The 13,372-nt window shown below is 40.0% G+C and overlaps 2 protein-coding genes across 2 annotated transcripts; both read left to right on the forward strand.

The window, feature by feature from the left end:
* The first annotated feature begins 1,811 nt into the window (after positions 1-1,811).
* Tfb5 (transcription factor B5) lies at positions 1,812-7,326 on the forward strand. The gene is made up of 3 exons (XM_080275279.1): positions 1,812-1,879; positions 4,946-5,072; positions 7,201-7,326. Exons 1-3 carry the CDS (start codon positions 1,845-1,847, stop codon positions 7,258-7,260), a joined length of 222 nt encoding a protein of 73 aa, XP_080131405.1. The 5' UTR covers positions 1,812-1,844; the 3' UTR covers positions 7,261-7,326.
* Positions 7,327-7,542: 216 nt separating this feature from the next.
* LOC145403602 (zinc finger HIT domain-containing protein 1) lies at positions 7,543-12,992 on the forward strand. The gene is made up of 2 exons (XM_080275278.1): positions 7,543-7,794; positions 11,283-12,992. The coding sequence occupies exons 1-2, from the start codon at positions 7,553-7,555 to the stop codon at positions 11,509-11,511; spliced, it is 471 nt and encodes a 156-aa protein (XP_080131404.1). The 5' UTR covers positions 7,543-7,552; the 3' UTR covers positions 11,512-12,992.
* Positions 12,993-13,372: the final 380 nt, after the last annotated feature.

A 13,372-nucleotide genomic window follows, 5' to 3' on the forward strand; every position in this document is an offset into this window, starting at 1 on the left:
ACATTATTGTAACATCAGTGTTTAATAAATAAGGATATGGAAAGTTGTTTGTTTAAAAAAATACTATATATATATATATATATATATATATATATATATATATTATTTGGAAATATTTAGACATTGCTTTTCATAATACAGCATACATATAACTTAGGAAGTGTTTTATATATATATATATATATATATAAAGCAGTCAGTATATATTTCTATAAAGGTGTTCCAAGATTTTTTTCAACATATCTGTCATAGACTCATTGAGAAGCTTAAAGAGGGCCGTCAGACACAGTACCCCCCATACCCTGTTATGTGGCTCATCAGTAACCGACGTTTTGCTAGACTGAACACAAGAAATAGGGGAACAATCCCACAATCCGAACAGTTTGAATGTCCCTCGCCTCTCCAGTCTGACACCCCGCCTCTCCAGTCTGACACTTCGCCTCTCCTTAGGTTTGAAACGAGACTGTCCCGGGCCTCCCTTCATCCTCTCTCTTCTCCTCCCCCCCCATCTCTACTCCATGACCCACCACACTCTGCACTGCCAGACATGTCTCACTCCCTGTCCCCCTGCCTTCCCTTCCCCTGGTTGTCTGCCTCCACCCCCCCTACACCCGCTTGTCTCCCCCATGTTTGTGTGTGTTTAATGCACCAGGTCGGTCAGGATCACGTGATGGTTGTGATCATCAGCTTTTACCCTCCCGGAAAAGAGCTGAGAGCTCATATAGTCCGATTTAAGGGCAAAGCCTTGACCTTCACACATAAACACACCCATCCCCTTGCTCAAGGTGGACAGTACCCATCCCACTTCGTCAGTGAAACTTTTCACATCGCGAGCAAGGCGCGAACCCTCGTCTTAGCAGATGCTAGGTGAGAGCGTTGCCACTGAGCCTGCATGTGGTGTGTGTGTGTGTGTGTGTGTGTGTGTGTGAGTCGTGAGTGAGTGATTAGAATATGATGCTAGTCATGGAGGGATGGTATGGAAAGGACTAAGAGCCATAGCATTGCCTTTCTTGACTACCACTGAGCTGTGTGAAATAAGCTGCAAAAGGATGAAGGTCTGCTAAGTTAAGCTGCAAGAACTACAGTTGTACGCCTGTTGTATTCTCATTATACTGAACTATTTTTTTTATTTCTGTAAGTCAGAAAACCATGTACAACGCTTGGTGGTAAACATATAACCAACCCATGTGTGCTCCCTTTCAGTCAACAAGTGGATTGTCGGAGGGTTAGTGTGTCACTCCTCATAAAGCACCATGGCAAAACGGACACCCTTTACACCAGTGGTTTCCAACCTCCCCCCTCTCTGGATGACACATTCCCTGCGCCCCCCTTCCTCAAATACTGTATTTTACTGGCATAGTTGGCACATGTCAATAAATATAGATTCTTAATCTTTGAAATTGTTTATATATTCAGGTAACTAGATTTCTTATTCATATCTGAAATATTTTCTCCATATTTAGAAATTACTGAATTCCATTATAATTCATAGTTTTCAAATATAATTACCTCTTTATCAAGCCTTCGCGCCCCTCCAGGCAACCCTTCGTGCCCTCCCTGGGGGGCGCGCCCCACAGGTTGGAAACCACTGCTTTACACGATTGTGGCATCTGGCCATAGACAAAATTTAATAGAGTTTGTTGTTTTATTACATAACACATAGCTACAACTTGTGTTGCGGTAAGTGGTTATCTTAGAGCTTATGGAGTAGTCAGTGTAAGAAGACAAAATAATGTGCAACAACGTATCTCATAAAGAAGAAGACGATGAGGAGGGTTGATTCCGGGTGGGTTTTAGTAGGACGGTAACACTGCAGAGGAGAATTTGGAGAAAACAACAACAGAATGGTGAATGTATTGAAAGGAATCCTCATCAAATGGTAGGTTTCTCATAAATTTGGTGAAGATAAGAGGTTCACTGCGCAGGAACAGAGTACAGGGGGTATAACTTACCTTTTGAGCCTAGATTGAGTTGGGGGGAGCAAATTTTGTAGGGGTAGTCATATAGTAACAGGTTAGGCTATAGCTCAGTAGCAGATGAATGTCGCGCCATATTGGCTGGTGCAGGCGTGTGCATTCGGTCATATGTCAGGCCCTAGGTTAGGTTAGGTTGTTAGTTTGGGTTCGTTTAATTCAAAATAGTGCGTTTTTAATTAATTTTGAACTTGATTTTGGGGGATAAGCCCTCTTTTGGAAATCTTACTCAAAATTCCAAAAGGGGGATTTTTCCCCCAAAATGAAGGTCAAAACTAATTAAAACACAGTATTTTGCATTGGAAAACATAAAAATAATAATAAAAGAAAACGGTTACCTCTAAAAATTTACCGTACAGGGTATTTAGGTAAAGTTTTGTAATATGTAAGCTTATTGTGGTTGGTTTTATTTTGCCGTTTCTTTGATTTCGTCATGGATACCGACGTTTTTTTGTTGTTGTTTTTCTCGATTCAGGGTATTTTCGATGGTTATGTGCCCCACTAATTATCCCTCCCATAGTAGGTGTTAGTTTTGTACCGTCCTTCAACCCCTGACCTTTTGTGGGATGAAGATAGAAGAAAAGGGGAGGTAAATTTTGGGACAATTTGGAAATAAAATATGCTGTTGGACGCAATTCAAGAAGACATAATTTATTAATTGTTTAGCAAGCGGGTGTGGCCTTTCCATGATTTCTGTTGAAATGAGTCTTTTGCAGGATACTTGTTATTACTGCACTCCTTGATTACCACAGCTACTGGGCATTTTTATGAACTTGCCACTGAGGATTTAGAATGTGTACCGGTAAATATTCCGCCGAAGCGTACCAGTAGCAGAAAATATTTAATGTTCCTAACGTGCATTTTTAAATTTGAAAGCTGGCTGCCAAATGCAGATGAGGTTAAGTTGGTTTAGGTTTGGCTGCCAAATGCAGATGAGGTTAAGTTGGTTTAGGTTTGGTTTGGTTAGGTTAGGTTTGGTTAAATCATTAATTTTCCCATAGCTTTGACACGGAATATACCAGTGTGTCCAGTCATAATGATGGTTGAGATGGCAGGCATCTAAAAATGAATGGATCTTGATTTTGGCTGTCTGTTGTCTTGTTTTTTTTTTTTCCTTGGAACAATTTGTGGGCTCCTGGCCTTTGGTTCCTTCTTCCTTGCATTAAAAAAAAAATAAATAAACTGGATGACATGAGAACATTCCATCTGTCAGTCCATCTGTCTGTTGCCAGATTCCTCAGTCTTGTAAGGGATGGCCACAAATTGCCTTCATGTCGCTGTGTCCTTTGCAATTTGGTTCCCCCACTTCACCTCACATCCCCATCTCTCATATATCTCTACACTCCATACCTTCATTTCATCCTTGGTCACCCCCTTTACCTCACACATATAACTCTTCTAGTCAGTCTCTCACCTTCCATTCTCTCCAAATGGCTACTCATAAACCATCTCAAAGTATTTCTCGTAACACTTTCAGTCACATTCACATCGACACCACAAAGCTCCATTACTCCCTCGCAATGTCTGTCCATCTCTCCATGTGACTCAGCATGCTACTCTCAAATACCGGCAGCTCATTTCCACTGCTTTCATTCTTCACTTGTGTCCTTCCAGCAGGGTCTTTGCTTTGTTTCCATATGTTAGAGATTGGATCACAATAATATCATGCAGTGGCTTTTTTACTTCCATGCTCATTTCCCTATTCCTTATCACTGCTTTCAATAAACTGGCAACCTTTCTTCCTTGCTGTACACTTTCAAGTCCCTCCCCTAAGCATCCATCTTTCCTTATCAAAGCCAAGTTTTATACAGCACTTTGGTAGCTATTACTCTTCAGACTTAACCTTGATATCTGGACCAAACCCAGGCATCAATTTGGATCTAATAATGTTGTCATCCTGTGATCATAATCTCAGCATTCTTCTGATCTTACCTGGGCATCATTCTGAAGGTTGAAGAAGTGAAAAAAATAATAATAAACCAAACCTCACTAATCTAGTGGTGAAAGCCACATCCATCAGGCTTAACTGTGGCATCCTACCGACTTAGCTGACCCTAGTATCTTTTCACATTTTTGTCAGATACACCCTGCTGTTGATATAGAAACTCACCAAAAAACATAAAAGGCTGAAAAATCAAATCTGGGGATGACCATCAAGATAGCTTTTACCAACCTACTTGTTTGGAATCTGTACTGTACAGTATCTTTACTCTCAATATTTCTGCCACCAGTTTAACCTGGTTCCCCACCTGGTATAATCTACCATAGAGTTACCCTTTTGATGATTTTCCAGTCTTTTTCATTGTTTTTACCAGTTTTCCTAGTGATGTCTTAGTAGTACAGTGGTACATTTATGGTTTAAGGAACCCATATGTTAACACATCATGGTGTGAATCCAAAAGGTGGCTGGAAGGTTTTCTGTCATGTACCGTAAAACACTGCCAAGGACATATGATGGTCTCTTACAGCTTAAATGCTTTGGACAATGGTAGCATAACCTAGGGATCCCCCACACCCTGGGTCCTCCAGTGCTCCCAAAGGGTACTGTAATAAGAGATTGGCTGTTCCTTTTCCCTTTTTTTTCCCTCCCTCCTATGGTGATGAAAAATTACTGGTTAGATATTTAGAGCATTCAGTATCTGTAGTATGTATTGAAACTCACCCTAGCACCTGTTATGTATCCAGTAAACAATTACATGACAAATAAGTTAAAAGATACTGTTAGGGTAAGAAGAGCCTGGCAACTCCAGGCTTGTCATAATGTTAATCCAGTGGACTCCAAGAAACTTGCCACTTCTTTTATTGTGGTTAAAATGAAGGAGTGTTTGTTTTGTAATAGTGAGGTGCAAATAAGAACTACGGTACCTAAATATGAACTGAGGAGTTTCAGAATCATGTTACAAAGCTTGAAGTTGCTAAACTAAAGGCTGATAAATGAGAAGTGTTAGTGTGTATTGTGTATCCTTTCACAGTGACCCAGTGATGAAGCAGTTCCTCCTACACCTGGATGAGACTATGAAACTTGGCTCAAAGTTTGTGCTAGTGGACTTAGACGAGTGCCATCTTTTTGTCCAGCCTGAAGTGTACAGCCGTCTTAAGGTTAGAACCACTCATTTGTACACCTTTAACTTCATGCTGCCATCAAACAGTTTCATTTAGTTCATTATTTGGACAAGTGGCATTTTTTTATCTGCTGCAAGTATACAGCAGTCATAAAGTTTGGCCCACAGATTAGTAGCTACTCATATTGTTTACGGTACCTTAACCTTATCAGTATGGCAGCATCAGACAGCATATATATTCAGCTTTGAACCTGGACAAATGTCCTCATTTTGTCCAGCCAGATGTATACAACAGCTGTTAAGATTTAGGCTAATGATCAGTAAGCTTTTAACTAAGTACTGTACATTGATTTTGTTTTTCATTCTGTTCTTGGTGCTGTCAAACAGTTTTGTTCAGCTGCTGACTTGGATAGGCACCGTTCACACATTTGAAACATTGCTTGTAGCTGATATTCACTATTTTCCCCTGGTGCATGATGTGTGTTCATCATATGTTTTGTAATGGGTTATATTTTTATTTTTTATTTTATTTTTTTAATGTGGATTCCATGATTCACTCACTTGGTGTAGGCTTCCTTCAGATTGAATTTCTTCATTGAATTACAATCCAGTTGGCATCTAGTAGCCCAGGAAACCATTTACCACACTGGGTGATAACCATATACTGTAAACAAATGGATGTCTGATCTAGTGGATGACAGTGCTCCAGTCAGATGTGGCCTGTAAAAGTCTGTATCTGAGGGCAGTTTGGATTTATTGCCAACATAATACAATTCAGAGGAGAGCAGTTGGTCACATTCCTTAAATATTGGTGCTAAGTAACATGGCATCAAGCCTCTATGCTCCTGATGAAACAATAAGAGGTTACTGTATATGCTAGATGTTCTGATACTCTATTTCATTTTAATCTTGCCACCCATAGATGACTCATCAACTCAAGGGAGACTTTTTGGACCAGAGAAGCTAGATATACTATTTTAACTCCTTCATTACTGCTTGTCATAAGCTGAATAGAATTGTCTGGTAGTGGGAAAAATGGCTTCTCTGGTTGAAATGGTATTGTGGATTTTTTTTTTTCTGTTTATTTATTTATTTATTTTTCTTGCCATACAGCAGCAGCCAATGGCCTTCAGAGTTAGGCTACATGGATTACTGGTATTTTTTGTACTGATGATCAGTACAGTAATTTGTTCACAAGACTTATGTCAAATATCCTGCTTAATGTATTAAATTTTTAAAATTACTTATTTCCTTCTACCATATGATTTAATTTAGCTTAGGAGACCACCATAATAGTGAAGGAGTTAACACTGGCTGTATTTACCCAGTCCAGTTCAAAAAAGTCTCCTGTAAAGGGAATGATATTATTAGAGATAGTAAGAATAAAATATCACCCTAGTGAAGGAGTTTACCTCTTCAGTATGGTGACTTTTCTTTCCTCTGTTAATTCTCATTTATGCCAGACATTTGTAATTAGCTTACAGGGATCAGCTGTCAGTGAAGAAAGTAATGAAGACTATACTGTAATTCATTCCTCCTGCTGAAAATTCTCTTCAAAACTAAATAAAACTGACTGTAGAAGGAATTTAATGAAAGCAAAATTATTTATTAATTAATCCCCGAGCTAGACCTCATCAGATCATATAGCCCTGCTAGGGTTACAGGAGAGTGCTACTCCTCCCAGCACGGCAGCCACCCGGCGGGGCGCGAACTCGCAACCTCATGATTACGAGCCCGACACCCTACCACCGAGCTACTGCACTCCCCGAATGAAAGCAAAATCACTGTATTGATGGTGTTCAATTTTTCATTCTATATGTACTGTAATGCTTTGATAGTACCTTCAGTCACTGGCCAGACTCATCTGAGAATATGTCTTCTTGGAACTAACAGGAAATTACTGTGAGTGTTCATTTTAAGTCTGTTACCTCTAAAATATCAGTGCTGTCTCCACACAATTGTTACGGTAAATTGGGGAAAACTGACAAATCAGCATAATAGGTAGCAGTGAAACTATACTAGGCAATTTTTCAGCTGTTTATTGTGGATTTAATAGAAAAATCAACCGTCAGAATAGGCGACTTTGTGAGAATTTGCCATTCAGTATCATGCAGTATTCTTTTGTTATACTCATGAACTACATTTTTTTTTTTTTTTTTTTCCAGAACCTGATCGATGAGCAGTATGAAAAGGTGTACTACAACCAGAAGAGCAGCCTAGAGTAGGGTGATTGTCCTATTGTCATAAGAGGAAAGAGTAAAAATTGGTAACAAGAGTGAAAGACATTACAGGACACTCAAACTAGACTAATTTATACTGATTAGAAAGGAGTAGAGTATTAAAAGTGAATGTGAAGAAACCAAACACACCTACTTGATTAATAATATACACCCTCCAGTGCTTTACTTTCTAATAAGCCCAGCCAGATAACCAAGTGATCTGTCAAAGTCAAATGTTTGACCACTCAGTCCAAACTGTCCAAGTTCGTTAGCTTGAGTACCCTGATCATCCGCTGAAATGACCACACGTGAGTCAGGGAGGCTGAAAGAGGCCTCAAGCCGACGTGTGTTGGATGAGGGTGCCAGAAGGCGGCGTGCTCGCAAGGCCCTGGAGGCGCTGGAACAAGACAACTTCCATGATGACCCACATGCCAACCTGGTTATGAGCAAGAAGGCACCAAAGTTTGAGGAGAATCTTGGGACTGCACAAGGCAAGGATCGCAAGAGGCGCACCAGGAGTGCTGAATATTTCAAGCAGAGGTGAGGGAGAAACCTTTTTTTATGACTAAATTTATCCATGGATTCTAGATTCTTTTTTCTTAAACTTCTATCCTCCCCCATCTTCAGGTAGAAAAAAAAAGGGTCAGAAAGATAGTTTACGATGGAAGAGTTGAGAGGTAGGATGGGACCGGAGTGTATTAGTGTTGTGATGGGGAGAGGTAGATTGAAATGGTTTGGACATGTAGAGAGGATGGGTGATGATAATTAGGTGCAGAAAGTGAGAAATGTTAATGTTAGGGATGGGGTTGTGAGAGGTAGACCAAAAAAGACCTGGAATGAGGTCATTGAGTGTGACCTCAGGGATAAAGGACTGAATAGGGGGGCTGCTAGAGATTGAGCAGCATGGAAAGCCACCGTTAGGTGACCAAAGCCATTGCATGCGAGCATGTCGGAGCTGTTAAAAAAAAACGAATGACAGTGGTGTAATGGTATTTATTAGTGAGTGGAAGCACTTTACTTGACAGGTGTAAGTGAATAGCATCTTTTAATAATAATAATAATAATAATAATCCATCCATCCATCCATCATCCAATCCTACATTGCCCCATGAGAAGCGTAGGAGCCTGGGGCTAGGCAGTTGGTCCCAACATTTAAGATGAGAGTGACCAGCCTCACTCATCCCTGAATGGCATTACATGAGCAGTCAACCCGAGCCATCCCTTGGATATAAACCTTCACTGGCTCAATCCGATTGGAGTGCAATAATTACCCACTAATCCACCAGGTGCCAAAATTTGGTGTTACCACCCAGCGTAGTACTGTACTGTAAATGGTTTCCTGGTGCACAGGAAACCATTTAGCCTGTCACTCAGTGTAGAGTCACCCACAGGCTGAAGGAAGTGGAAAGAATGAAGGAAAGAAAGACAGAAGAGGGAGTGTAAAGTCACCCGTAGGCAGAAGGACAAGGAAAGAATGAAGGAAAGAAAGACAGAAGAGAATGGAAGGGAAGAAGGATGGAGAGAAAAGGGCAGACACTCGAGAGCAGAACTACATCAAGTGAGTGGATGGTGAGCGCCCCCACCTACCACATAATAATAATAATAATAATAATAATAAAAAATATTCAGTTTTCCCTGTGTGGTGGACATAGGATTCTATATATTTGAATGAATGGTGTGTGAATGATTGTGTGGCCCATTTCAGTAGCAGCCGTGGCTCAATGGGTTAGAGCGCTCCGCTCTGACCGTAGGGTCGGAGGATCGAATCCACCCAAGGGTCATTGGTAGACATCAGGAAGGGCATCCGGTCATAAAATGCTACACGCTCCAATCCAAAGTCCTCTACCCAGGGGCAACGCCTTAGCCCTTATCCAAAAAGGGGTACCTGGCGAAAAACTCACTTTATTTCACTGAGCATGCTGTTTCAAAGTCCTCCTACTGTTATGTCATTTCTCTCTTTCTTTGGGATTTCTTTCACATCTAATCTTTTACGTGGAATTAAAGCAGCAGTGCACGTGGGAATTGAGTTCTTTTATTTGCATGTAGGACTATACAGAGATGTCACGATGTCATGTCTTTCAAAACATGTATGGATGGTGTTATAAAAGAAATGCACGGTTGGGCATTGGACATTGAAGAACCACTAGTGAAACAGGTTAAGGTTTGGAAATTGACCTTACTGTTATTTGGTGATGATACTTTTCTGTTAAGTGAAAATGAGGGGGGGAGTTCAAGGTTTGGTGAATGAGTTTGGAAGTTGTTGTTATTACTTTTGTGCATCTGACTGAACAGACTTGTTGATCACAGGCAAGTAGCTGCTTCTCTGGGGCAATCCTATTGGCCCGGCCCATTGCAGTACAAACACTGTGCAGGGAATCCACACTCCTTGTGGTAGACAGCATCTTGTCAAAGTTGGACCATGGGCCTTCACATGGCAAGGTGCAGGGCAGTATGAGGTGTGGCTCCTGGTAGGACACTGCAGCTGTTCCACCCAGGGTGCAGACGGCCCCCATTTGTAGGCTTCTCATCAGTGCCAAGGTTTTGAAGCGTAAGAAACAAAAACGTGAATGTAACAAAGTGTAAAGTTATGGTCTTTGAGAGGAATGAAGTTATGGAGTGCATAGTGAGGCAGAGTGATGAAGAAATGGAGACTGTGAGTGTCTGTAAATATTACATAGCTAGTGTGATGAGTAAGGATGGAAGTTAAAAATATGAAGAGCATGAGAGGCTACAGCAAGAAAGAGCAGTTGTTGGTTGACTGAGAGCAGTGTAAAGGAATTGGAAAGTAAGCAAGGAAGTAGAGTTGTTGTTGCATGATAGTATTGTGATCCTCTCTGTAGTGTATGGAAGTGAAGCTTGGTCCTTGTTGGAAAGTCGCAAATCAAAAGTACGAGGAGCATATGGAGTTACAAGGGGAGACAGACAAACAAATGAGGTTTGTGAGTGTTTATGTGGATGTGCTGGAAAGTGTTAAAAGTAGCATACCCTGGCTAGGAGTATGTATGTGAGTGATGTGGTGGGGGAGAGGGAAACTGAAGAAGAGGTGGAACGATGGAATGGTGAGGTATATGAAGAAGAGTGGTGCAAGTTGAAGGTAGGGCAACCTGATGGCAAAGGAGAGGTTGACATGGAGTTGATTTGTGATTTGTTTGTGGCCACACCATCAAGGATTAGCTAACTTGTTTGGCAATAGATAGATAGATTATTATGATTACTTTTTTTTTTTATTGTAATGCATTGGTTTGTAAGAATGGAGTGGAATTTTGATTACTTTTTTTTTTTTTTTTTTTTCCATTTGTCAGTAACTGAATGTTGGTAAGAAATTTAATGCTGAGAAAGTAGACTTTATATGTATTGTCCCATATGTTGTAAGTGATTGAGGAAGTACTTGAATAACCCATACTCCATATCATGTCTTAAGCAGTGACGTCAGGTACCGGTAGTAGGTAAGTGGATCTATACTGTACCACATCTCTGTATTTCTCTTTATCCATACCACAGCAAAACACAAACCTTATGCTTTCTGCTCCTTCTTTCACACCAAAACTCTCACATTTTCTACTGTTAGTATTGTACATATATAATTCTCACCACAGCAGCTGCTGGTCTGAAGAAGCTTATCGCAGCCACTTGAATATTTGACATTTTCCGTATATTTGTCCATGTTTCACTCCCATATGTAGAGCTAGTAGAAGTAGATCGTCCCTCATTGCTCTCATCAATTCCAAACCAGATGAGCCTTGATGCAGGACTCTAGTCGGTTCTCATTTCGCTGCTCTTTCCTGAAATTTTATTATATTATCCATTCCTTGCTTTCAAATTTCACCCAGGTGTGTGTTGTTTGCACTTTCTCCAACTTCTTGTTCTCCATTGTGATTTTACAGCTACATAATTCTTTGCTGGTACTCTGTAACAGTTAACTGATCAATGGTATATTGCCATAGGTTCTGTTATGGATGTGGCTTGAAATGTCATGCATCCAGTGAAGGGAAGTATTCAGTAATGGTGGTCATTGCATTATACCCCAGGTTCCGCAAGAATTTTCCCATCTTGTTAGAAGAAGAACAAGCACTGTACCCTGAGGGGCCAAACTACTTGACTGTTCAGGCTCCCCAGTCCAAGTTAGCAGAGCGTCGCCTCTGTGCCGTGTGTGGATTTCCTGCCCCCTACACATGCATACCCTGTGGTGCTCGCTACTGCAGCACACGCTGCCTTTCAACACATGAGGACACCAGATGCCTCAAGTGGACTGCTTAATACTTTCACTACCGTAAGTCCTTCCTGAGGGTAAGAAAAATCATCTGAGGGTCACCAGTATTGAGAGGTTCTTCCAGAGATGAAAAAAATCAGCAAAGGTAACAAGTAGAAGACTCATGATCACAGTGAAGAGGTTGACAGATACATTTTAACCACTTCACTATGAGAAGCCATTCCTGAAGTGAAAAATGAGTTGGTTATAACACTGCTACTGCATTGAAGCTGACCAGAACGAAGTAAATAATTGTGATACGAAAGAATTGGTGGAGGCAGATTCTAACCTTTTCACATTGAGAAATGCTTCCAAAGCTGGAAAATGAAAAATAATTGGTGATGGTCCTCAATGAAAAATGCAAAAGTCATCATAATAATGAGAGGATCCAGCCTTGAAACTAATTTTTTGAAGCTGACTACCAGTCTTATCTCAATGCATCAGTAAAGCTCTTTCATTAACTTTCTTACATACATGTCAGTGTTGTTATGCAGAACCTGTTCCACCTATCTTGCATAGTTTTTTTTTTTTTTTTTTTTTTACATTGTAACCATGTTGTATTAGTGTACTTTTGATATTTATGCTTCAAGACATCATGTACTTCCTCAGCTTAGAAAACTGTAGCTACCAAGGCTTCTCACACTTTCTAATTCAAATATTTGATCAGGCATAGTGATGCTGGGTATACTAAAACTAAAAGATGCAGAAAAATAAACAAACAACAGCACATAATAATGCTGTTTCATAATATTTTATTCATAATATACACAGGTAGGAAAAAAAATAGAGCAACAACAATGAAACAGGTTTGTTGTATCAAAATATTATGTCACCTTTGCCAGGCCTGTGTTTCTGTGTATTTATCACCATACAGAACATCATTTTTTTGGAAGAGACTAAGGTAGAAAGTGGGAAGCAGTTCTTTAGTGTAGAGGTTTTGTTTTTAACTATGCAGCATTTTGTAAGTTACTTGCTTGCCTTTTCTCCTCAGCATATGAGTAAAAACTTGTGCTAGCTGAAGCCTTTGATGTCTTTATTTATTTATTTATTTTTTAATATAGAGCTTCAAGGATAAAAAGTTCTCTCAACTACCACATACTATAAAGGGTTTTATGAAACAGACAGAGATATGGTGTAGAACATTGATGTGTTTGTGTGATAGAGAATATATAGATATGGATTTGTGATACTTTGCTTATTTTGAATTTAATGTTTTTCCCATCATATTATTACTACTTGGCCATTGCCATCATCATTGATCATTTTATTGCATGGATTATTTTGAGCTTCTAGTGCTTACAGTGTTTATCAAAGACAGTATAGAATGTGAGAACAATTAGTTTTTAATAAACTCAAAATAGAGTTACCTGTATTTAATTGTTAATAAACTCGATAGAGTTGTTTTCTTCTTTGATAACAGTAAATTGCTTAAGAACTTCTGTGATTGAATTGATTGACTGTTTGACAAATTCATAAACAGTGCAGTATTTGGAAAATAATATATGAGGTGTGTTTGTATGACATGTCAGAGGATCACATACTGAAATCCATCCATCCATCCATCCATCCATCATCCAATTCTGTGTTGCCCAATAAGAAGCGTAGGAGCCCGGGACTAGGCAAGTTGGTCCTGCCATTTAAGATGAGTGACCAACCTCACTCGTCTGTCAGTGGCATTACTTGAGCAATAAACCCCAACCTATCTATCTGTCTATCTATTGCCAGATGCCGTAATCCCATAAGAGGTGGCCATTTGACTTTGAGTTATTTGTTTTATGGGAAGGGGCACTAACTCTCAACCAACCCACTTGTTGACACGTAGGGAGCATGTATGATTTGGTTACATGGTTACCACCCAGCGTTGTAAAT

Source organism: Coenobita brevimanus, chromosome 61 (assembly GCF_032717465.1).
Source record: "Coenobita brevimanus isolate Jiangsu-jjx chromosome 61, ASM3271746v2, whole genome shotgun sequence".
Lineage (NCBI taxonomy): Eukaryota > Metazoa > Arthropoda > Malacostraca > Decapoda > Coenobitidae > Coenobita > Coenobita brevimanus.